This window comes from Cyprinodon tularosa, unplaced genomic scaffold (genome assembly GCF_016077235.1).
Source record: "Cyprinodon tularosa strain WSP-4 unplaced genomic scaffold, ASM1607723v1 ctg273, whole genome shotgun sequence".
Lineage (NCBI taxonomy): Eukaryota > Metazoa > Chordata > Actinopteri > Cyprinodontiformes > Cyprinodontidae > Cyprinodon > Cyprinodon tularosa.
In genome coordinates, this window is record NW_024038978.1 from 1,597,556 (window position 1) to 1,624,681 (window position 27,126).

At 38.0% G+C, this 27,126-nt stretch overlaps 1 protein-coding gene across 2 annotated transcripts in view; it reads left to right on the forward strand.

Moving 5' to 3' along the window:
• Nucleotides 1-23,670, forward strand: part of tafa5l (TAFA chemokine like family member 5, like) — a 101,921-nt gene extending 78,251 nt beyond the window's left edge. For both annotated transcript variants that reach the window (XR_005281191.1, XM_038289926.1), the window contains 2 exons: nucleotides 16,717-16,761; nucleotides 23,383-23,670. Coding sequence is in view for 1 of the 2 variants with exons in the window: in XM_038289926.1 (XP_038145854.1) it covers nucleotides 16,717-16,740 (24 nt within the window). In the remaining variant the exon portion in view is untranslated. The remainder of the gene's footprint in view (nucleotides 1-16,716; nucleotides 16,762-23,382) is intronic.
• Nucleotides 23,671-27,126: the final 3,456 nt, after the last annotated feature.

The following is a 27,126-nucleotide window of genomic DNA, read 5'->3' on the forward strand; positions in this document are numbered from 1 at the left end:
CTCCCCAACGGGATGGGTTAAATTCAGAGGTAAATTCCTCCAATGTGAGATCCATAAAGTTCAATTATTATTATTAGTATTATTATAAATAAACACAGCAATTTTCTATCCACAAAAAACAACTAAAATATCTAAAATACTTTATAAAGTTATTCCTCAAACACTGACATGGATTTGAACAAAAACATGTTGCAAAGTGTTGAGGCATCTTCTGCTGTTATTGTTTTCTTCAAGTGGAAAGGATGACCGCTTCAAGAGGGAGGCTGTATTTCATGCAAACCCAAACATTCTACATTTTATAAAACAACAAAGCCACTTAGCTGCCATAGTGTAAAATGAATGCATGTTTTACCATTAAAAGAGTTTCAAGCAGCAACATGTCACTGAACCTCTTTCTGAACTTTTTTGTTCCAGATGTTAATTTACTAGTGGCTTGATCTCACATAGAGCTCAATGACTGTTCTTACTTTTAATGAAATGACAACAAATTAAACTGGGGTCTATGGATACCGATATGACATCTGCAAGTGTAGTGGCCGACGGTTCTGTCTTCAGCAGGTTAAATTGCAGTTTAGATTTAAAGAGTTGCATAAAATATAATGATGTAACCTAATAAAATGAGTAAAGTAAAATAAATTTAGTCATTTTGTAAAAAAAATTGGTTTGGACAACAGCTGACTGATTGCACAAGACTCCTACTGTACATCAAGTCTGGAGCGCTTGTCAAATTTGTTTGTACGAGAGAAGGTTAGAGATAGGAGCGACATGGTAATTGCAACATTATCTCCTAAATCACAATTTAAGAAAAAAAAAATTATATATATATATATATATATATATATATATATATATATATATATATATATATATATATATATATATATATATATATATATATATATATATATATATATATATAATTTTATATAAACCAGACATTTGCAGCTAGAATAGTCATTTACCTCATTAGCAATGTATAGAGTGTATTTCTTTAAAGTTAAGACTAGATTAGTTATCTTCATTGAAAAGTACAGTGCTTTTCCTTCAAAAATAAGGACATTTCAATGTGACCCCAAACTTTTGAACGGTAGTGTATATATATAAATATATATATATACCCAGCTAATTCCTAAACCCAGTTTTTTCCAAAGCTGTTGCAAGAAATTAGATAAGGAATAGTTAAAGACTCCCACAATCCGTAAACACCAGAGTGTGGCCAAGTGAAATCCATCTGGGCAGATGATTGTTGCAGTGGGTGTTTTAGGTCGGTGGTAGGAGTTTTTTAGTGATTGGTTTTGATGTTAGAGATTAACTCCGTCAGATATCATGTCAGTGAGGTGTGATTCTCTTCCCTGGAAACAGATTATTATATAAATGCATTTTGGTACCGAATGAAGACCATGTCATTTTTACATCAAAACCCAAGATTTGTTGCTTTAAATTTAAAGGAAAATCCAAATCCAGAAAGTTTTTCAGGCAAAAAAAGGAAGAAAATTAGAATGAAATGGCTGTGAAGCGAGCAGCATAATCAGAGACAAGGGAGGCAAAAATCACAGGAGGCAAATGAACAGAGCATAGAGACTTGAGCAGTGTCAAAGAAGATTCCTGGAAATGAGACGAGAAAAATGGGCAGCTTATAGAGAGGAGAGACGAGAAAAGGCACGGCGAGCCGGTGAGGGTAATCAGGTGAGTATGAGAAACAGCTGAGGATAATTAGGCAGGAACTGAGGAATAGAGAAGAGTAGATGAATAGGACCAGCAAGGGAGAGCCACATGGAAGAAAGATAGCAGAGAAAAACTAACGGTATAAAAGAATTCATATAAATAAAGAATCAAGTCAACAATGGGAACAATTGAATTCATCACTAAGAATATAAACAAGGAAAAAACAGAAGCTCAAAAACTCAAAAAGCAATGGATTGTGACACTTTTATTTCATGATCACTGTAGGATCTGGTCCATGTTGCTGTTTTCATGGTGTAACATTAAGGCCTGTACTGTTATCACTTAATAACCCCCACCCACCCCTTTGTATGTGAAAAATATTAAAGATGATTTAATTCAAACTTATGCAACTCTCATTTTAATCATAAAGCCAACACTCTTTATTAACACTGAAGGCTTTATCGTGATTTTTTTTTTTCTGATAGACATCCAGTGCTGTATCTGCATCACTTAGACATTACACACAAAGCTGCACCTCAAACACATTGACGTCCTTCTCCTCCCCGTCAGTCGCCTGTTTTTCTCGTTTGTGCAGCTCACGGTGGCACTGCCAGGTCACTTCTGCCTAAACTACTAATGGAGTTTGTATATGCAGACCGCTCTCCACTGCCAGCTAGCCATTAATATGAATCACTCTCTGGAGGCCCGCAACCCCCTCCCCATGCCTCCCACCCCTTTTCAGAAACAAGCTGGCAATTTGTCTTCACTAGTGAGCCGTTGAAAGGTCTACATATGATATTCTCTGAGGTGGATAGTGCAATTCAGGAGGGCTGGGAAACAGCATTATGTGTTAGGCTTCAAGCAGCTGACAGCAGGTTGTGCATGCAGGTTTCACTGTGACAGAGCATCCCAGTAGTGGGTTGGATCTCTGCATCAGAACCGAGATAGATGCACATGATTGTCAGTTGGACATATAACAACACCAATGAATTTAACATTTTTTTTTTTACCTCTTTCTGGCAATTCTGTGGACAGTACACTGCAAAAACAATCCAGAATTAAGTAAATTAAATGTATTTAACATTAATTTGAGTAGGTAAATAAGATGATTTGCCAATGTAAAGAGTATTTTTACTCTTAGAATAAGATAATAAGATATTATGCACATGAAATAAGACAAAGTAAATATTTTTCTTATTTTAAATGTAAATTGTCCATTCGCAACGTGTCTGACTTCCCCCCTCAATTCAATAGAAAATGCATTTATTTTGAGAGAAAATTACTTATTTAGATTTAAATTTTTTGCAGTGTTGAATTACTTTGCTTGCTTTTTTACCGGTGAGAGCTCAAATACTAGCTCTTACTGGTGTTTTACCTCTGCAAAGTGGCTATTTCAGTTTTAAACCATTCATATGAATATAAAAGCTGCTTTCCAGAGTAGTAAACTGGCTCTCTGGCTTTAATTATAGAATGTAAGTGGTTAAACCTCTATTTGATCATTTTCAGATTGTGATTTGAGGTGCATTTTATCCCATTACTTGACAGTATCTTAGGAAAAAGAAAACCTACACCCACTCAGCAAATGCTACTGTGAGCTTGTGGGTTGCCTGGAGGGAAGTAGAGCAGTTGTAGTAGGGCATCTTTTTTTTCCAAATAAAAGGAAACTGCAAATCATAGAGCTTACACAGAGAAATACCCAAACCAACTGACCCGCCAGGTCAAAGAGGCTGCAATCCATTTCTTTGCTGTTTCCTTTTTTCGGTTCCTCCAGCTATGTCCTCTTTGTTTCAGCACCAGCTAAAGTAAAAGTGTGTGGAATGCATGTAGTCGGCTGCCAGTGTTGCTGTAAACATGAAGACATCACAGCTAGGAGAACACCCCAGGCTTCTTGAGAGGATGGCTTGCGACATAATAGGATTGGATTCTTACAGGAAGGGGTACATCAGAGGTTTAACAGAGATATACAGCTGCAAACTATTATATTCATACCAGCATAAATCCAGCTATGAGGGAGATTCTTTTTAACAACTAAGGAAATTATACAGGCAGGAGGATGTAGTGTGAGTGCTGTTATGTAACGCTTTGCAGCACCTTAGTGTCCACAACACGAGTCGCCATGGTCACCGCTGTACTGGCAGCTCATCTGACCACAAACACGCTGCTAATGAGATCACACCTCAAAGGAAGGACAACACACTCCACAGGTCTATCATCGACGCGGCTGCCTTTCTGCATCTTCAGGAGCTGAGCTGTTGATTAGTGCAGGATTGTCAAGTGCTGTGGGAGTGAGGACAGATCAATGGGCTGCTCATTGTTATTATTGTGGGAAGGCAAATCAAAGGATGCTGCATCCCGGTAAGAATAAATAGAAAAGCAATATAATGTCCGACTGAGCCTCGAGTGCTTTGCCAAACAATAACCTGGTTGTATTTCATTTCAAATGGAGTTTTCCCACTGAGCCATAAAAGCAGTTTCAGCAATGGGTCTAGTTGTGGTCCTTATTAAGCCTTGAATGTGAATCGAAAACATTAAGTCTAAACAGTTTAGTTCTTGTGCAATAATGTCTGTTGCAAAAAAAAAACAAAAACAAAAAAAAAAACAGGAACTCTTGCTTTGATTTATAAATAAAGTAATTTTCTATTCTATTCTATTCAATAATTGATTTAGACCTATATGCATAGAACTTTTCAGCAAGCAGAGAAGAAAACAAAAACCCAAATACTTCTGAAAGAAGTGAAAATAGACAAATTTAAAAGGCTAAAAATGGTTTCATTCTAGTTTTTTAAATTTGCTCTTTTCATATAATTAAATCAATGAAATGAAAAAATGGCACCATTAGTTTAATAATGCTGCACCAACACTGCTAACAAGTGTTTCCTTCACTTCATAGTAAAATCTCACTGTTTGCCAACATGCAGTCATGTTCAATGTTTCTAAGCCAGCTGCTTAAACATACAGGATGGTGTCTCACCACTGAAGTTTAAAATCTTTCAATAAATGTTTATTAGGATCAACATATTTGCACAGATTTAAGGGCTGGTTATACTCTCGCAGCAGTGTGTCGTAGTGAGCAGGGAGTATGATGCAGACATTTTTGATTTATGCCCAATTTTGAAGCATGGTCTGCGCTATGTTATTCAATGCCACAACACAAGAGCGACAATTAGGGGTGTAAATCACATCCATCATGGCGATTCGATTCAGTATCGATTTCCTGACCCAACGATTCGATTATTTTCGATACTCAAGAATACACCACGATTCGATTCGATTAATCGATTAATTGGTTACATTTTTTTTAATTATTATTATTTTTATTTTTTTTACACCTTACAGGCTAAACAAAGTTTCAAGTTTGAAATAATTCAATGAAAGCTGTAATATCATTATGCATTTTCTTTAGAAACAACAGCAAATAACAGAAGTAGAAAAGTTGCATCAAAAAATACTGCAAAAATACTGCATAATATCAGTGTAATGAGTTCAATGCAATACCTCGGCTCCAGAGAAACTGTCCAACATATTTTTTTAGAATGTAATAAATATACTCAGGAAAGAGAGATGTTGCTTAGAGAGTTAGACAGGAATAAAAATAAACTAGATATAAGGGAATTGTTTCAAAGGTCATCTGGGGATGTAGTTTTTGGTAGTATTTTTAATTTTCTAAGAAGAACGGGTATTTTAGGGAGAATATAATAGTTTGTCTGGTCCATACTCCATTCTAGAAGGTGGCGGTAATGCACCTATAAGTTGTTTGCCAACCGCCATTAAAAAAAAGAAGAAGAAGAAGGCTTCAGAGTGTTGACGTCACCGCCCCCTTGAGAGACACTCCGCTGCTCCTCTCCCAGATTGTAGCTGACCGCAAACAGTGCACCAGACAGGAGGCCGGCTTGTTTTGTTTCTATGACCGAAATTGCGGAAAACAACTTGTGAAGTTTGACCCGCTAGAAGAGCGAGGTGCGCGAGAACGTTGGGACCCTTTTTCCAGCTGGATCTCCGCTCTTTTTGGTCCTCATGTCCCTCCGTCGTCGGACTAAACTCGTCCCCACTTCCTCACCGCCTCGGCCGTATCTAGACCCACAGTGTGTAGCTCAGACCACGCTTCAATACTGAGCATAATTTAAAAATGTCTGTGTGAAGCTTGCTGCAACAAACTGCTGTAAGAGTATAACCAGGAAGCGCGGTAGGAGGGCAAAATAGGTTTAGCGGCACCGCAGCACAGGAGAATTACGCCCAGGAGCAAATGGATAAAAATAGACCGGAGGAAAAAAACAAACATGAATCGATTATCTAGCGGATGTGTCGATGCATCGGATCGTCTGCTTTTGGATCGATGCATCGATACAAAACGATTATTATTTACACCCCTAGCGATCACAAACTAGCTAGGTTTGTGGGCCTGGAAGGTGGTGTGTTTTCTCTTCCGGTTAGGGAGGTCTTTCAGCAACAACGGCGAATGGACCAATGCACACTTTGAGATACAGCTGATCAAACTGGAAATAGAATAGATTTTGATACTAGAGCTGGCAGACAGGCGAAAGAATCATCAGAGAAGATTGTCTGTACGCCCTTTGAATGTATCTCCCTCAGAGAGGAACCGGGGAATTTGCAACACTGCAAACTACTGATGAGAGACAAAATGCATTTCAGGATGTTCTACAACAACCAGCTAAGCAGTTACCTATAGAAAGAGTATAAAACCAAAACAGAAATTAACGTATTTGCAGTGATTAAAAGTTGTCACACCTCAGAAACTATCAGAGCACAAACAGTTATAACAAAGCAAAACAGCACAAAAAAAGCAATAATGAATTACAGTAGCCCAGTCTGGTTCCTTATTGGTACACTTACGGAGGATGGGGATCTCTGTATGACCTAGAAAATAATCTTTGATTTCTCAGAAACCATTGCAGTAGAAAGGACACTTTTAACAGCTCAAACCAGAATAAGCAAAGCACTAAATGGAGCCTAGGCAGAAGTTCAACTGAATAACTCGCCTTCATCCGTCTACGACACAGCCAATCAGCTTTGAACCACGCCTCCACAAAAGCCCAATCAGCATCCAAAGTTCATCTTAAAAGGCCTCCGATTCGCAACTCGTCTGCTACCAAGTGCGCAGGCAGTGGTTTTGCTGTGTGACTTCATTCAGATGACGATGTTTCAACCCACCTCCATCCCCTCCTTCACCATCGTAGCTAAAACTTCATCAGAGTTTCATTTCTCCCGGACTCTTACTGCATTCTGCGTCTCATTTTAACCGGTCCAACAGAAGACCGCCATGTTGCGCCTGGTTCTGCCAGAGGTTCCTTCCCAACTGAGAGTTTTTCCTCTCCACTGTTGCCTTATGCTTGCTCATCATGGACAGGTTCTCTCAACCTGTGTTATCCAAGCTGGACTTCCATCTTCCAGGTCCCTGAGTGAAGCTCTAGTATCAGCTCACGCCATCCACTGGATCTCCCCATAAAGCTCAGCATACTGTCTCACTAACCAGCAGTCTACAGACTGACCAACTTCATCCATCTCCACTCCACCACCAATTTCAGGTCTGGGGGGAAACAGCCCTATTCTTATACCTCTGTTCATGAATATCAATCAAAATACAACGCTACGTTCCCTGCCAAGGTCTGAGCGCCGAAGACTAAGTAATTGTATCAATACATTTCTTCTAATTGTCTTTTCTCTTTGTGTTAGTTTTTCAGATTGAACTGCATATTAAATGTTTCATGTGGGAGAGGTGGGTTAACCTTTCTCTGATCAGTTAGCTGGCTGGATTTAAAGCATGCTCTAATGTTTGCAGGTAAAGCTTCTAGAAATGTCCAAGCTATATTTTACATAATTAAAAACTACTAAGATGCAAGTAGTTTTCATTTTTTTTTTGCCTTGTACTCATACATACACTGACTGAGTGGTAGATATAACCTCTGACAAATATTAAAATACAGCCTTTATGCTTTTAAAAGCATAAGGGCTGCTGATTGAGCTTTCATTAGCAGCCACTCTTCTTTTCCAATCATTTTTTTAGTTTTTTTTTTTTTCATGCTGTTTTATTTAATTTTTATCCAAGCAGCTCATCTCTGAGTAAAAAGCTTTATCTAACAAGGTCTGTTAGGACCCTTTTGGTCCACACTGCGTCTGACTTTACTCTCATCTTTATATAATATCCTGTTTGATGTAGTGTCTGCATAAACTGTTGCTTTATTCCTCACGCACACCTCGAATATTTACTGCCTGCAGGACCTCCTAAAAACAGTTTAATTCTCGGTGGGATGTAGTCTTCAGATGAGAACATCTTGGATGCTGAAATCACTTTTATTAGACGCTGCGGCGCTTTTACAACTAGCATCTATTTAACCTAAATAAAATGCATAATATAAGTAAACTAGATTTTCTCTAAGCAGACCTTAGGAGGGAGGATATGTAATAAGAATGCTGTTTTTTATCATATTCGGAGAAGTCAAGGTCGTTGTTTGCCTATTTAAAATCTGTTTAAAAATCAGGTTAGAATTTTTACCAATACCAGGTCTCTATGTTGTTTTCCTGTGGCCTAGATTTTTATTCCCTTCTAACCTTTGTATGTTTTTGCTCCATTGCATCTGTTCATTTCTGTGTTTTACTGGGATTTTATGTGTTGGATAATCAGAAAGTTGTCCATAATTAAGAGGTGAAATAAAACACAACTGTATAGAATAAAAACAAAAAGAAAATGTGTGGTGTGCATATGCATTCCACTCCTTTAAATGTATTTCCCTTTAAATAAAATTAGGTGCAACCAACCTTTACTTGTCACGTGATCAGTAATGAGAGGACCCCCTATCCTGTTTGCAGTTTGTCACAAGCTATTTAAGGAACAGAGCAAACATGTGGAAGAAGGTTCTAACCAAAATAGAATTTGGTCAACAGCAACGTTTAAATAATTTTCAAATGTTCATTTTTGTTCTGATTTTTAATCTGTATTAGTTTTCATCTGCTTTCAGTATTTGTTGGTTTAGTTTGGCTTTTACTTTTTGAAAAGTTTCAGATTAGAGTGTGTTAGTTTCAGTTTTAGTTTTAGTAATTGATGTAATATGACTTGCATATCCAGGGCAAGGGTAAAAAGTTGATGAGAGATACGAATGAGTTCACACAGCTTCCTTTATGCCGTGAACGGGAGAAGACCTGTGTGTGTTTTTTCTTGGTAATAACAAAATGTTCAAGTGTGAGAAAGTTCTTTATGCAGGGGGTGGGTTGGTTCCTCTGGGGTGAGTGTGCGTGTTGGGATTTTTGTAAGGTATAAATGTATGTACTAAGGATGCCTCAGTCAGAGCTCGCTCAGTCTGAGGACATTAAATAAATTTGAACCTTATTTCTTGCAAGAAATGCCTCTTTCTCAGCTCTCTAACTTAACTCAATTGAAAAATAATAACCTTGGTCTGCATGCATAGTGGTATGAGTGGCAGAAAATAAACTCAACCACCTATGGTAAAACTCGGTGGTGGCAGTATCATGCTTTAGGAATGATTTTCCTAACATGGACTGGACTGAATAGAGTTAATGTGAAGATAGATGGAGCTGAATACAGGACAATATTTGTAAGAAACTGCAGGAGATTGAGACAAATCCCCTTCTTGAAGGAAACAAGACACTCATTTTAGCTAGAGCTATGGTGGTGCACTCACACTGAATATGATTCTAGCAATTTTGTCAACACATTTGGGTGCTGTCCTTCTCTTGACATTTAACCAGCAGTTCAATCTGTGTGTGACGCTTCATTCCCTGTCGCTTCACTGCAGCATCAAATAGTAGAAGCTTCTATCTGCTAACTCTTTCAACTCAGACCTGGGATTTACCAAACGAGCTACGGTACTTTATTTATTACGGAAAGCAGTGATACCAGTGGGTCCACCAGATCCTCCAGAGATGTTCCCAGTTCATGATAGGTTACCATGATACTGCTGTCTAAAAAGGAGCTGGAACTCTTTATTATCCCACCTTGGGAGAAGATCGCTCTGTGCACAGAGGTAAGGTGAGGTGTTCTGGAGTTCAAACAGGAGCAGTGGGAGATCAGAGTAGGAAGCCGGGCAGAGAGATCACAGGGCAAAGGAGATGGCAGGCCGGTGTTCTGTCAGATGAGCATACCTGGTCAGACCAGCATACCCATAGTTAACACCTGTTTATCCCTTCATTTTATTTCAATTTATCCCTTTAGTTTATAGTTTTAATTTAACCCTTTAGTTTTGTCCGAAAAAAATATACTTTAAACCACTTCAATAGGTTTTTGTATCCCTTTTGTCATGTCCAAAAAGAATTTAATTACTTTTTGGTGTTTTTTGAAACATATGGCAATCTGACCTTAAATAGTTTTTTTTTTTTGTACGTGACTAAAGGGATACATGCCCGTCGTGGTAGTTTAAAATCTATTTTTTCGACAAAACTAAAGGGATAAATGCAAATCTGACATCTTCTACATATGTATTGACTATAGGTATGCTGATCTGACAGAGCATCGGTACCAGTTCTGAAGCTAAACGAGACTTATTTAATAGTCTTTCACAACTATATTAAAACGGCTTCCTGAAAAGCCACCCACAAACCTCTGAAGAGCATTCCTTACTTCAAATTATGATTGTATTGTTTTTATATTTTCCATATTGATTGACAAAAGGTTATCTCTGCTTCGCTTCTTCTGCATCCAGTCACTGATGGGTTGACAGAAAAGTTCAGATTTTTCAACTCCAGCCACGGTTACTGTGCATCCATTGCAGGGTTCGCTGTAATTGTCATAATCATGTCCCTCACATCAATAGACGCGTGTCCTTTGCATCACCTCGTTGCTGAACGCACCTCTACTTAGGGATAACATCTGTCCCTCCGGTGTCTGGACTCTGCTCGGAGTGAACACCATTAGATCAAAGGGTTGTAAGTCTCAGAAAGCTGAGCAGAAAAGATTGTTTCGTTTCGATTGTTAAATGAAAACCTTGACAATTGTGTACTTTATTGAATAAATTAACAGCTGTTGGTCTGCTTCTTGTAACAAAGGGGAAAAATATCCTGTTTATTTCTAAACGTCCCTCTAAATCATTTTACATAATTTTTTGTGTGTGTTAACATAAAAGTATCTATGTTAAGTTAAAATTCAAGACTTTAAAGCTCTGTCAAAATCTTTTACCAGATAAAGACCTTATTTTTTAAAATGTATTTGTAAAATCAGACTCTCCTCATCTTGAGACGAGTCCAGCTTTAATATTTTACTGGCCGACCTCCAGGCTTTCATACACATGTCTGCTTGTGAAGTGACAGTGCTCTTGTCATATTGTCTCTGACAGCCTCTCTCTGGTTTCTCGAGGGTAACATATTGTAGATGGGCTTGTTTGCCTTTGGATATAAGACTACATTGAGAGAAAATGACTGATGTACAGAGACGACGTGGGGCCCTGCCAAGCGTTCACGTCGAACACGGAGGCTAGACTCCCTTAGCAAATGCACGCTTTATTCCCGTTTCATTTACAGGTCTGTTAATTTGTCAGGACTCAAAGAAAAATGCACTCCTCATCTGTTTGTCAGATGCTGCGGCGTGATCATCAGTCTTGGCGAGACGGCGTGGGGAGCGATGCAGAAAATGTATTGAAATATGGTAGATTGATAGAAAGGCTCACAAAGGAGAGAAACAGCTCAGGATCCCCATATTACTTTCTCCTATTTACTATCAGAGGTGTTGTGTTATTGTCCTTACACACAGCAGGAGGTTTTATTATTAAACTTGCAGTCAATATTTCCTTTGGTGTTTATTCATACAAAATGATAATAATGGAAGAAAAAAAAACACCATTCAGCTTGTTCTGCCATTCTTTATTAAAAGTGTTCTTTTGTCAGTTTGCCTTCAGACAGCATATGCTGGCCCCATCCTCTCCTTTCAGTCTGAGACCCAGGGTGGATCTCACCCCTTCTGCTGTCACTCTCAGCGCACTGTGCTCCCCTCCCCCGTTTGAAGTTCTGTCATTGCAGGGCTTTGAACTGCCACTTGTGTTTTACCCGCCATGTCGCTTGTCTCCGGAGTTTTGTCTGGTGTGAAATTGTCTGAGCTATAGGCCACATTTCAACTCCTTTTTTTCTTTATATATATGATAAACACTGGACAGATTCAAGCATGCTTAGCAGCAGCCCCCTCTCTCTCTCTCAGCATTGTAATTCCTGTGAGCTATTCACCAATTTTGTTTGTGTTTATCATAATAACTTTGCAGTGCTGTTGTCCTACTACTACTACTACCCCCCCTCACTTTAAAAGTCTGCTGCTCTATTCAGCTGAAGTGATTCTACAATCAAAAGCAAAAGGGTTTGTCGGGATGGTGGAGACTGTTGAAAATGATTGAATTTTTCTGAAGTGTTTTGAAACTTTTCAAAGTGCTCATATTTTGGATGAAGTCCTTAAAACTGTTGGAAACTGTGACTTCCAGGTTATGCTAAAGGTGGCAGATATGTTAGAGTTGCATCTTATGTGAAAACATACCAGTTGCTTCCTTTAAAGTTGATGTAACAAGCTTTACTGACACCTGAGGGAGAACTTATTCGTCATTCGTACGCATTTTTAAAACAGTCTCAAGGGCCTGCCTTTCATAAACTCTAATTCATCTCTGTCGTTCGCTTTTTTAACAATGGTTCGGGATTTGGCAGTGCTTTCTTCTCTAGCGGCCTCTGTCGCTCCAGGAAAAATGCATTATTAATCTCTCTAGTTTTTCGATAAAAATATAAATAACCTTTGTCGGCGTAGGGAAAATACTATGATAAATGGATTGTTAAGGAGGAAGAGCCTGATGGGCAGCGGCTGTGGAGGCTGGAAGACAATATTCTCCCTCAGTTTTTAATGGAAATTTTAAAGGAGTTTTATGGTTTTGACATCGACAAATACTGACGGCCAGCCAGTTAACTGTTGTAACAACTAAAAGATATAATCCTGTATTTTGTATTATAATATTAAATATTATAATATTAATATTATTTTGATATTTAATAACCTTTTTGATACCATGGTGATAAAAAATGATAAATAAATAGGGGTGCAAAAAAACTTTCATTGACATGAAAAACTCACCCTGTTTCAATCTTATGCTTTTTCAAGAGAATCACAGATTAAAGTTAAATAAGTGTCCAGATACGTGCAGAATATAACACCGTTTGACAATTAATTAAGGTTCTCTGTGTTTTTATTTTTTTAATGTGCAAATAATCCAGAAATCCAACATTAACAATAGCAAAAAGCATGCAAACAACATTTATCTTTAGTATCCATTCCATGCCACATCATTAATTTATCAATATGCAGCGTTTATGTGTTAATACTTTTCAGTGTATTGATATTTTCTAAACTCTGGTGAATTTTAACAGGAAAAGGGGGAACTATGTATGAATATAATGTAATTGGTTTTTAGAAGCAGAATCAATGTTAAAGGCTTAGTTTGTGTGAACAAAGACTTTAATTCAGTTTTACTTTGTTTACATAATGATCAGCAGTAATAACAATGACCAGGATGTCAAAAGCATTCTTAACAGGGGTAATGATAAGATGAACTATACAACAACAGTTTAAGTGGACATTTTTGTTTGGGTATGTAAATAAAAAGCAAAGTGAGGTTGGAGTTGTGCAAGGCATTAAAAATCTATGTCCTGTTTCTGTGGTAGATGTAGCAGAGATTAATTCAATTCAGTTTATTTATATAGCGCTAATTCACAACACAAGGCTCTTTACAGTTCAACCAGATCACACAGTCAAACTGATTCAAAGTTTTCTATCTAAGGAAAACCAGTTAATTGCATTAACTCTTTACTCAAAAGCAAACCCTCACACTAAGCTTGCTTGTAGCGACAGTGGAGAGGAAAAACTCCCTTTTAACAGTAAGAAACCTTCAGCAGAACCAGGCTCAGTGTGAGCGGCCATCTGCTGAGGCCGACTGGGGTTCAAGCAGAGATGCAAAAGGCAAATGTAAAAGGCGGCCCCGTCCAGGAAGCCCTCATTGGCCAGTTTAGCAGCTGTTTACCATAGTGGCTCAGAGAACAATGACCAAAGACTCCAGCTTCAGGTTCTTTTCCCTTTCCAAACTGTTATATCATCTACTATTGGCAAAAAAATGAATATTTCTCTGGGTACTGAAATAGCATCTGAACCTTCAACAATTTATGTTTTGAAATGTTTAGTGGCTTATTGGAGTAAATGTTCAAATATTCTTTACAGACAGTTTAGTTTATTTAAAACATTGAACCCAAACGAGTTTTAGGTATATATATCATGTGGAAGAGACTATAATTTAAATTAAACACAATTTTCGTAATGTGATTTCAGTTTAAACATATATGCATTATTGGAAGGTAAGAACTGAGCAAGCAAATGTGGTCAATGTGGAGGAAAGTTGTTACATTTAATTACCGTAATGCTGAAAGTGAAAAAATGCTCAAATGAATTTATAATTGTTTTTTTCTATGCAACTTTAATAGCTGGTCAGTATTTTGTTGGTTCAAAATAACACGTTGTATTCACAGAATATTTTTTTATAACTAGAAAACTTAATATTTGTTGTGGTTTTCTTTACTGCTTCCTGAAAAAGCATTTTTTTTAAACCATAATTACTGCAAACCATATCCCCCCAGCTTCAGTTTTGCATTTGTTATTTTTATGGCTTTTTGGTTTCATAAAGAAATATAACCTTTATGTTTTACTTCCCAATACAATTATCCCGTAGGCCCGACTGATTTGCTAGGAGTTATGAAAATAAGTTTGATTTGCATATTTTCTCGTTGTGTTAAATCTACACTAATTTCATTCCTGGAGTGGGCTCACCGTTCAATGCAACAAATCCTGATCCTTTTCTACCAGAAGAGTAGCCTGCCTGTGGTTTAACAAGTCTAACACAACGGCCCAATTATTTAGCAGAGTTGTGTTTTATATTGCCTTCTGTGATCCCAAAGTGTAAAACTAAGTCAATAATTGTTGCTTCTGAACAGCTGCTGCATATATTTTCAACAGAAATTGTGTTTCTTATAATGAGCCACCCTTGATCCTGCTTGCTTTCTCTGTAGCTTCCCCCTCTAGAAATAAAGCAACTAACAAACCCGGATGCATTGTACCTAATCTTGTTTTGCTCCTTTGGGGACAGCTCCGGCTCCGATGCTTTTGAGCATCAAGCTCAAACTCTGAGTGAAAATCATCCCCGCCTGATCTTCAGTAAGCTTCGGCGTCGCTTGTTAACCTAAAAACAAGGGCATCTACAGTGGTTGGTAATCTCTGGGACCGCTGTGAGGCTCCAGCTGATGAAACCAGCCACATCCTATGCGTGGGGGGGCACTTGTTAGTAGAGCCCCCTGGGGAGAAGGTTTTAGTTACTGCAATGATGGCACAGGGCCCGCGTCTTGAGCAGCAGGGTGGGCTGATAGTGACAGTTTTGTGGCTTGAGGTAACAACTAAAATGTATGTGTCTCTGTTTAGAACAGAGGAAAATAAGGCTGTCTGTTTCTTAAATTGTAATTCCCCTGATAAACCAAATTCTGCTGAAAAAGATCCATATTCTGCACCTAATTCAGACAGTAGAACTTTGCCTCTCATGCTTTGCCCTTATTTTTCTCGTGCAAAGAAAAATCAGGGTTCCAAGTTTTTAAATTTCATTGCAACTTTAGCAATTAGGAGAGCTCTTGTTCTCACTTCTTATCTGCGAATCTCCCTCATCCATCCTGCCAACGGGAAATAAATGCATCTGCGATGTCCTTGGATCCTCCTGACTTGTAAACACCATAGGCGATGAGTGCTGTTTACCGGCAAGCAAGGCGCACACACAGCATGCTTCATCTCTCGCCCAGTTGGTCCCGTGGGGCCAAACTCACCTTGTTAACCTTTTAATTAGTGGCAGCAGTTAATAGTCCCGGTTGCCTCTGCTGCCTCAGCACTCCTGCCCTGACTTGGAGAATCCCTCCGATCAATAAGCAACACTTGGACTGAGACAGGAGGACAAAGGAGAGGGAAGGGACGGACATCATGGGGGCAGTTCTGATCATTTATTTAGAGGCAAAACGAACAGAATAATTTTTTGAAGCAACCTTTTGTATCATCTTTAGAAGAGCTAGCTTTATTTTTTTCTCCTTGTGCCTTTTAGGGGATAATAAGCCTCATGGGTTTTTCAGCTCCTTTTCTACTTTTCCCCCCTTCCTCAAAAAGGAAGGTAATCAAAAAGCAAAGGGTTTGCACTGCTGATTCTATTGTCCCCTTATAAGCTTTTATCCCTTCCAACCACTCACCTCCAATGCTCATTTCTTTTCTTGTTTTGATTTTAAGATGCAGTGGAAGTACTTAGCATTTAGATGACATGCTGCGGGAGAGGTGTGATGGATCAGCGCTTCTTCAGAGGACTGGATTTCTTTAAAGGCGCCGGGGCTGGTCCGCCAGGCAGCACGGACAGAGAGACAGATCGCAGAACGGCAGGCAGGGACAGGCACCAGAATAACAACTCAGACAGAGGCCAACTCAGCCGCCGGCTGCTGGGAATGCCAATGCTCTGTTCAGACAACCGGCACACTGAGCCTCCTCTGATTGGCTAAACACACCATTACCTTTCTGATTATAATTAGCCGAGTCATTATCTACACAAAAGTGGCCCATTCGCTAGTTTTAAGAAGGCATGTAAGCAGTTCTCCATTCCGTGGTCAGGAGAAAATGGCATGTTGTATTCTCGATGTAGGAGTGCAGGAGCTGGTAGGTTGGGCTCACAGAGAAACAAAGTGAAATGCTGATTGTCATCCTTTCTTACTTTAGCTGAAACAAAAAATTGGTTGTTTTAACCAAAAAAAATTTCTCTCCTTTATGATCAGGCAGTTATAACATGCTATATAACATAATATATTTAGGTTGAGAAGGGAAACAGCTTTTAGTTAGACTAGTAGCATACAAAGTAACATTTTTTTTTTCAGATTCAGCTTAAAGAGCTGTAATTTTTAATGAAATCATCATGCTGAGTGTAATTCCTATGATCTTAAAGCAAATTAAATAAATTAAGGCTCTGTCCTTTCCATACTGACCCTCTGCTTTTTTCTTTCCAGCCTTTACCCAAGGAGCCATCGTAGGTGGAAGAGGAAAAACAGCAGGTATGAATTTTGGATAAGAAGTTGATTTATGATGACTTATAATTTGCCTATAATATGATTTAATTTATCCCTCGGTATAAGATTCTCATTGCATCATAACAATCAAGCAAAAACACTACTTTTGTGTTTTATTACAAAATTGATCAATTTGATTTTATTTTTAAACAGAAAAGCCATGACTACAGTGTGGCAAAAAAAAAAATTTCAGTCATCAACTGATTTTGCATTCTACTTGGAAAGATGAGAGACGTCTGTCATTTTCATCATAGGTTTATTTCCACTATAAGACAAAGGGCAAAAACAAATCCATGAAATCACATTGTAGGATTTTAAAAGAATTTATTTCCAAATAATGGTAGAAAATAACTATTTGGTCACCAACAAACAAGCTATATGTGTGTTCCTTACAGACCACCAACTACTTTAAGAAGCCCTCTGTGCTGCACTTGTTACCTGTATTAATGGCACCCGTTTGAACTCGTTATCTGTGTAATAGAAACCCATTTGCATTCTCAAACAGTCAGACTAACTTTAACCAAGTCCAAAACCAAAGAGCCGTTGAAAGACATTAGGAAGAAAAGTGTAAACCAGCACCAGGCTGGGAGGAGTACACAATGGGTAAGCAGGTTTGTGTTACAAAAAATCAACTGTGGAAGTAATTGGAATACATGAAATTCCACAGATCATCTCCCTCAATCTGGGACCCAATCAGGATCTCATTCCATTGGGTCAAAAATTGATGAAGACTGTGAGTCAGGCCCAGTTTCCAGGTCCAGGTTTGCATGATAGCGTAAGGATAATCCAGAAGCAGATTAGGACAATATGAGGTGGTTGGATGAAATCAAAATAGAACTTCAACTTGTTGAGTTTGAAGGAAGAAGAATGCTGAGGTACAGCCCAAGAACACCATAACTACTGCGAAGCATTGGGGTGTTAACATTATGCTTTGGTTCTGATTTCCTGCAAAGTGGACAGGATGACTGATTGGGGCTTAACCCAGACTACATATCCTCTTTTAAGTCCTTGTAATGGTAAATCAACTGTTTTTGAAATGATTGAATGGTTTGCAATCTCCCCCTACTGGCTCTGGTCAGAAATCCACGCTTGCAACTATCTGTGCCACCGATGTGATGTCAGTCTGGCGGGTCTGTTCTCTAGTTTGCATTAGATACTGTCCAATACTGTAGTTCCTACCCACCCCTTTAGACATTTGGTCACGATATGAGCCCTTTAGCTGCTTAAAGAGCAACAGCACTGAGCTGGGGGATGGCTGATTTGCTGAGGGTGTCCAGTGTTTACAACAGCGCTATTTCAAAAGGTCCTGTAAGAAAAGAACAATTGAAAATGACTTGGTACTTCTTTAATATGGACCATGTATAATGAGATTTTAAGCCTAGAGCTCCTTCTCTCAGTGAAATGGGGACATGACTGGGTCTTCCAGCATGAAAACGATCTAAAAAAGTCGGGAAACCAAGGAATGGCTATGTTGAAAAGGATTTTAAGGTCCTGGAGTTGCCTAGCCAGTCTCCAGACCTCAACTCCATAGGAAAGTCTTGGAGGGAGCTAAAAGTCTGTGTTGCGCAGTGACAGTCCCAAAACATCACTGCTCTGTAGTGCATGCATGGGGAAATGGTTTAAAATACTAGCTACATTGTGAGCAAACCTGGTGGAGACCGGTTTCCTTGCCAACAAAGATTATGCTACACAGTATTGGGCTGAAATTGTGTTATTGACCAAATCCTTATTTTCCAAAATGATTTATGAAGTTATTTAGGTTTGGGGCACATTTACACAGTGAGACACCATTAAATACATGAATATGAAAAAAAAAAACACTTCACTAAAAACTAAAAGTTTTCAGCATTTTATTGAACAGACCAACATTGTGCCTTTTTCACAAGCAGATTGACTATGAAGCTCACCTTCGCTTCAACCCTGAGCTATATTTGAAACTTCCATTTCACAAACAGTCTTGAATTTAGTCAGTAACAGCCCCACAGCTGTTGATGCCACACTGGAAAGCCTTTGGCTCTTATAACCCGCAGTGCTAGGGGGTTACTTGAAATACAGTAAGTCTCTTTCTTTTATTGTCGACTTAGAGATAAATTTCAACAAAATCCTGTTGTTTATGTCTGGATAATTAAAGCTTTAAATCTGGGCATGAATAAACACTCATAGCTGCCCCTGCTTTCTTATAACAGAATTGAAATATCTAAATCTGTTTTATTTTTGTTGTTTTGGTGCAAAGCCTGTTTGGGGAATAAGTCAGGCTTCCAAACCTTGTGTTCTTACTGTAAATATAGGCGTAACCTAAGCTAGGCCTTTCAAAAGTAGAGGAGGGTAGGAACAGTTTATCTTAGATGAAGGAAAATCACTATGGATTTGTTCATTTTTCAGCATGCAGTCACTTTGATGTATAGTTGTGAGTTAAAGAAAAGTCAAATCAGGGTAGTTACGGGTAGTTTTATGATATATAGTGAAAAAATGCTCCCTTGGGGTTGGCATCAAAGGCAAACGCTTCTTCAAAAATCCAGCTTTCTTTCAAGACAAAGCAGGAGAAAATCTCTGGGAAATTTGTTTTTTGACAAAAGTAATTTGTCTTCCAAAAATCACTTTCTACACAACAGGAATTGCTTATGTTAGGGGTGCATGCCTTACACAGCTCTATGTCAAGATCCTCCTTTTAGAAGTTGGTCGGAGTAGAGCGGGTGATTTATGCTCGCATGGTAGGAAAAACATGGGGAAATGTGCAAAAGAATAAAACAAATCCCTCTCCAGGGATTGCCGACTGAGTATCTGTGAAGCTTTTATATTCTGCAAAACCACAAGTATTTGGGAGCAACACGCTTTATGTCTCCTAGCCAATATCCTAAGATTGATTTTTCCCTCCTCCACTGAGAAAACAAAATGAATCACATACAATTACCAAGGACATGGAGAAAAAGGGGAATTGGTGGAGTCATAAATATTTATTTGCCCGTCCTTGGGAATTTGTGCAATTCTATGTGGATTTGCCAACTTATATTTAAGTGTCTGCATGATTTATATGGGCGGCCCTCGGGTGTCGCATTTGTCCACTGTCGCCCTGAATCATTTATGCATTAACATTTATGGATTTATCCATTTAACATCTGCAGAGTAAAACTATGGAAGAGTTTGTATGTAGAAATCAAGGAATGTCTTAAGAGTTAAAACTGTTTGAAATAAGCTATACAGGCATATGATATTAAAAATAAACAGCGGGAGAGTGTGTCTGATTATTTCCTAATAATTATAGATATGTATTACATAAATGTATCCATATGTGTTTTTCTCAGTATATATATTTCTAGAGGGGCTATGCATGGTCTTTTTACCAGATGTCGGTAACAATCCCTGCATCCACACATATAAAAAATTAAATTATAGATGTCCAGAAATTAAATTATGTATAATAATGTGAAATGATACAGGGAAAAAGTATTGACACACTTACTGAAATTCATTAAATACTTTGTAGAAAAACATTTGTTGGCAAAGAGAGCTTCAAGGCGGCTCCTATATGTAGAAATTAGTCGAATGCATTGCTCAGGTATGATTTTGGCCCATTCTTCCACACAAACACTCTTTATGTTTTCAATTAAGAGTTTCCTAGGCTGTGCGTTTGGGGTCATTATCCTGCTGAAATGTCCACCCACATTTCATCTTCATCATTCTGTTAGATGGCAGCAGATTTTAATCAAGAATATCTCTCTTCATTTTTTATTCATCCTTTCTTCAATTATTTGAAGTTTTGCCAGTACCATATGCTGAAAAACAGCCCTACGCCATGATGTTCCCACCTCCAACCTTCATTGTTGGTATTGTGTTTTTTGGGGTGATGTGTGGTGCCATTTCACTTCCAAACATGATGTGTATTTTGGCATCCAAAGAGTTCAATTCTGGTCCCATCTGACTGATTTATGTTCTCCCAGTATTTCACAGGCTTCTCTAAATCTTGTGCTGCAAACTTTTCGAAATACAAAATTTCTTGCTCCTTTCCGCCTCTTTGTAGTAGTCTTTTAAAGGATATAAGCGTATTTAGATATTTTTTTATTTGTTTATTTATGGCTGTTTTTTATTGTTCAGTTTTAGCTGAACAAAATATATTAATTTTACGATTTTATAATTTTTGTGTTAGGTTTCCCCGGTCATGTGATTGGCTAAATAAATAAAGACTAGCTAAAAATCTGCCTGCTAGGCATTGCTGCACCTCAGCTGTTGATTCCCAGAAGATAGGATCCTCTAGACACCACTTTCCTTAAAATGGATCATTAACTGGGAAACATAAGTCATAGTTGTTTTGGTCCTTTTACAATGTTGATTAAATAAGCAATTGCAGGTATCTCACCCTGCCACCTCCTGCTGATGCCCTGACGGTTAATTGTCCCCAAAACTCATATCCTTACTTGTCAGCTACAGCCTTTTTTCTCCTCCACCACTTCTTTGATGGCATTCCAATAGCCTGCTCCTATGCATCCCATGTCCGGGAGCTCGATGTGACATGCTGTTTTCCAACTTGCCTTCTTGCAGACTTCTGCCAGGTCTGCGTACTTGGGGTGTTCTGCTCTTTGGCAGCCTCCATACCCTCCTTCCATGGGACAGTGAGCCAACAAGACAAGTAATCACATTGTTATGTTTTTAGAGTTTTCATAGGAAAGGCCACCTCCCCTGGGTAAACTCTCATTGTCCACTCACTGTCAGGTGAGAGGACTCCTGATGTCACTCTCTGGAGAGGAGGGGTTGATGTTCCATCCAGTTCTTGAAATGATAAAGGGTTATATCGATGGACTGGAAGTCTTACTGTAAAAGTAATTAAAATTCACAAATTAAACCAATAAATGCATTACATTCCTCACTTTGTCATAGCTGTAGAAATGGACCTCAGTTTTTGATCATTTGATTTGTTCATAGAACTCTTGGCTGAGACATCAAAACTGTAGAAGTTTAAAAAAGTAACAAAAAGAGCTTTTCTCCACCTTCTATTAGATTCAAAAGTATTCACACTCTATAAAAATGCTATTTTATGTAACTTCATTCATCTTTTGGGGGGGTTACCTACCTGCTATCCATCATTAGTAAATATGATTAACTGTAAATAAAGTTCTACTGTCTTAGAAGGATTTTTCGAAAAATTGCACATTTTCATATTTTAGCAATCAGATCACGTACAGTATAAAACAGTACTCAGTAAATGTAGAAAATAAAGACACAGATTAAAGAACATGCAATAAAACAGGGAATAAAACTAGTGTGGGAAGTTTTGATAGCAACAGTGAAGAAAAAAAAGATGTCTTCTTACATCTAACAACGTAAAAAATCTCCTATATTGTGCAGGTGAAGATTCTCAGTCATCCAGGTCATGGTTCATTCCAAAGAAAAGAAAAAAACAATCCACTGGACTTTGTTTCCAAGTTGAAATTGGAAACAAAGTCCAGTGGATTGTTTTTAATTTCCTTTTTTAGGAATCTCCTGTTTTCTTTCTGTATCTGGACTAAGTAGAGTTGACGATGATAGCTTTTCTTCCCAAAAAATTTCAATGCCAAGCTAGTCCAAGAACACCCTAACTACTGTGAAGCATTGGGGTGGTAACATTATGCTTTGGTTCTGATTTCCTGCAAAGTGGACAGGATGACTGATCGGTGCTTAACCCAGACTACATATCCTCTTTTAGGTCCCTGCGATGGTAAATCAGCTGTTTTTGAAATGATTGAATCTTATGCAATCTCCCCCTACTGTCTCTGGTCAGAAAACCACACTTGCAACTAGCTTGAAAACTGAAAATTACTAAAAGCAGTTACCCATCAATCAGCAGGTTGTGGGTTTGATTTGTCTTTTCACATTCCTTGTGCTGACGGTAAACCGCTTTATCCCAGAATGCCAACACAGCGATTCATGAAAAACTCCTTTGGTCTTATCAAAGCAATTCGTCCCTGTGAACGCACACAGCACACCAACCCACCCTGACACCTGTCAGAACCATCATTATCTATTGGGTTGTTTTTATTGGGATGTGCAGTTTTTTTGTTAAGATATATTAAATGAGGAACACTTCCAAACAACAATTATGTTTTCACCCAAAATCTTTTAGTGTGTGCTACAAAGCTGACAGTGAAACAAGATTTCATTTTTTACTATTACATTAAACCCAACTATACCTCTAAATCTGCGACAGAATGGCTTCACCTGAGGAAAATTACATTTCATCACATATATCTTAGAGTTTGTGGAGTCCCCTGAAGAAGGATGGGGAAAAGAGATGTCCTTACAATCTGATTATTTTGGAGAACTTTATTGGTAGGACTTCAACTTCAGCACAGCTTTGTGTTGGTCTATTAAATAAACCTTCCATAAATGAATTTAAGTTTGTAATTCTGATGTTTAAATGAGGGCTATTTGTACTGTTTACCTGGATCTCCTCTCTGGCGCTCAACTGGGACTCATACTCCAGTCTTTATAAGATGATAGAATTAGATTAGAAGTTGTGCTGCAGGACAGTCAAAGACAGTACATGTTGTCAGTACTGTACCAAAGTACGAGTTGTGCCTAAAACTCAAAATAAATTCATCATTTTGTCTCTTATCCTTTATCTTTTCCCTTTAGGGTCACCAACAGCTCTCTATTTACACAAGCAAAGCGGTGGCCAGTCACTACATCTGTATCCATTGACCAACGGACCTCGGTAACATTTCCACGAGGACTGACCATCCAGGACAAAAAAAAAAAAAAAAGCTTCGACAGTCTCTACAGCAAAACTTGAGAGAACTCAGAGGAGCAATACACCATTAGCATTGAACTTTCACCCTCAGCAAGATCACAAAGTCATCATTGGAAAGTGAAAACAAGAAGAAAAAAAAACACGAGCCTTCATGTCATCCACAACCTGATTTCTAAGGAAGGGATCCTTGAGGATCTTCCTGTTTGCACCTTTGTGACAGGATTCAAACTTATTAGAGGTTCTTTTAGTGAGTCAGCTGCTTTATCTTCATTCCAGTCCCCTCCATGAAACTATAATAACCCGGCCATGTTTCGTTAATGACACTTTGCTGCTAAACAGTTTGGACTTTACAGACGCTGAGCCACACCGTTCCGTCTGTCAAATTAAAGCCTTTAACACCTTTCTCCTGTTTGACTCGGTGAAACTTTACGAGGCTGAAGAGGACGCCGTGGAACCATGACTGGGAAGCAGCGTGAAAGTCACAGAAGAGACGACAGGAAAAAGTTGTCAGTGCTTTCTCAGTGAACGATGGTACTTTCAAAACATTTTGGATGACTTAGCTTTGATCATGATTTTTTTCTTTTTTTTCTTTTAATGTGATGTAAACATAGACTAGCAGAGTGATTTTTGTCAATGAACTCCACACATAATGTTCACAGCACTGGGAAAATTTAGCAGATGTGGGCTCCCGGCTCATTTTGTGTGTTATGGAAGTTGGTGCATGTTTGCATCTGTCCGTGTGTGTATGTATGTCTGAGTGTGTGTGTGAGAGAGAAAAGAGAGAGACAGAGGGTACATCAGGAAACACTGTGAAGTAAGTTCTATCCAATGCATTATTCATGCTCTTGTATATTTTTGGGACATGCCCAGACCAGAGCTCACCATCTGGCAAAGAGAATTTTACAGATGTTGAATCTCTTTCAAATCCTCTCTTTTGTTTCTTTTTTGCTTTCCTTCTCCATTAACATTTGCAGATATTTATACAGGAGTAAGAAAATATGTCACATAAGTTAAATACTGTAATCAATCTCTGTTCCTGTGATTAAATGTATTTCTCAATCCTGTCGAAATTGAATATATTTTGATATCAGATGTTTTGGGGGCCAGCTCTTTGGAGGGTTTGGTGTTTGCAAATTTAGAAGATAGCCTGACTTGTTTTAAAAATGTAAATAGATCCATATATATCCAACAAATATATTTTATGTTCTTGTAAAATGGCAGCAGAAGTTGCTTTTAATTTGGGTGGACACAAAAACATTAGCACCTCTAAGCAAACCCAACCTGAACATTGTAAAAGTAGGCGACATTTTCTCCTGAATTGCGAGGGTTTATTTTAAGTTAATAATTTAAGAAGACAGCAACAGTCTGTGTTGTTATGTTGAGGTGTTTTTGTTCATATGTCCACTCCATCTTTTTGATTTCCTTCTACTTGAAAACAAAACATCACCTGTATACAGCTCCATTTTCTGTATGCATTTGAGGATATAAATAGAGTGTCTGTTTTTTAAGGTGTTGAGGATGAACTTGGTGTATTTGTGTGAATTGTTTTACACCGTTTGAAGCCCTTAGGGTGCAACAGTTTTCTAGAAGGTAAAATCACTTGTCCAAACATCTGTTTAGGCTTCAGATAGTGGTTAAAGGCATCATGTGAACAAAGGCTTGCAAGAAATACAAAAAATAGCAAATGTGTTTTTGAGAGAGTGGCTTTATGGTTCTTTTTGGGGGGTTTTTTCTAAGTCAGGTATGGTCAGTGAAGTGAAAAAAACATTGTTCCTACCTTATCCCATGGTTTTGATTTAGTGCTGTCTTTATAATCACATCTTTTGTTTTGCACTCAGTGTAAATAAACTGTTGCTTTGATTTTACTCACTGTTGCTTTTGGTGATGCTGCACATGGACTCATTAAAACTTTTGAGCTAAACTGAGAAAGAAATTAGAAGCATTCTACTGATGCTGAAAACTAGACATGGTGTGGTTAGATTATAACAGAATGATATGTTTGACAAACCTTCAGTTAAATAGGAGCAGTCTACCATAACCTTCCTATGCATTTGATGTTGTAGCCCAAAAATGCCCTTCCCAGAAAACCCAACTGGTATTATTGAATATGTTTAAATGCAGTACAACTCTTAAGTCAGCATTATTCTAGACATATGAGCCTCCGCTGCAGAATGGAAGCAAGTGGGACAGATTAGAGGTGCAGGCTGGACTTAATCTCAAAGTTATCTTTGTAGACCCTCTGTCTGCATTAAGACAGATTTTAACTATTGTATGCTAGAGAATCTCCAATGGTCAGTACGTGACCTACTTTCTCATTCCATCAATTGTTTGGCTACTTGAGGTGTAACACCATGTAAGGAAATACGCTTATATCTCTGCAAGATCTCAGATCACTTGAATTTTAGCCTTCTGGTTTCAATTTTATTGCCTAGTTCATATTTTTAGGGCAGTATTGGGTAATCTCCCTAGCTTGAAATGTTCACACCAAAATACTTACAATGAATACAAAACTGTATAGTTTACAAGACTCCTAGTTTTTCTGTTCTTTTCATGTGTTGTCGTCTATCTGTATTCCATATTCAAAACAGAGATAATAATTTCACAACCCCTTTAAGAAAACATTGAAGCCTAGGCCGAGATACCACACTGAAAATAACCAGTTAACAGTTTTTTTTTAGATGAGAACCTGGAGTCACTATTTTAATCCTAATATAAATATTCATGTTTTTTTTTATTATTTATCTATTTTCCTCATCTGAGGAAATGCCAAAAAACTTTACTTACCAAAACAACTAAAAATAGCTGTTATTGTTTGGAGGCAAAAACTGAACAGTCTAAATGCACATTTAACCGGGGGATATCTACTAACAATTCTAAGTTTATTGGTTAATGCCTCTTTTGCTGTTTATCAGTCGCTAACTCACTGATATTTTTTTATGAATATCTCCAAACTGAGAAGACAAATGTTATCATCTGTTAATCTGGATTTTTGGTTTTGTTCAAGTTTTTTACTTTGAGTTTTTAGTTACAACTTGATTTATGTATTTCTGCGTTTTCTAGTCAATAGTTTCATTTATCTTTAGTGCCATTTAATTTATTTTCTAGTAATATTTAAGTAATGTTTTATTTCTTGGTTACTCTGCTTTCCCTTACAGTAGCTCCCTTCTAGTTCCTTTTGTCCACACCTGCCCCCAGTCAGTTCATTTCTTCATTCATTGTTCTGTTTGGTATATACAGGTGCTGGTCATAAAATTAGAATATCATGAAAAAGTAGATTGATTTCAGTAATTCCATTTAAAAAGTGAAACTTGTATATTATATTCATACATTACATACAAACTCATATATTTCAGATGTTTATTTTGTTTAATTTTGATGATTACAAATGACAACAAATGAAAATCTCAAATTCATCATATCAGAAAATTAGAATATTTTGAAAAGGTTCAAAATTGATGGCCCCTGGTGCCACACTCTAATCAGCTAATTAACTCAAACCACCTGCAAAAGCCTTTAAATGGTCTTTCAGTCTAGTTCTATAGGCTACACAATCATGGGGAAGACTGCTGACTTGACAGTTGTCCAAAAGACGACCATCGACACCTTGCACAAGGAGGGCAAGACACAAA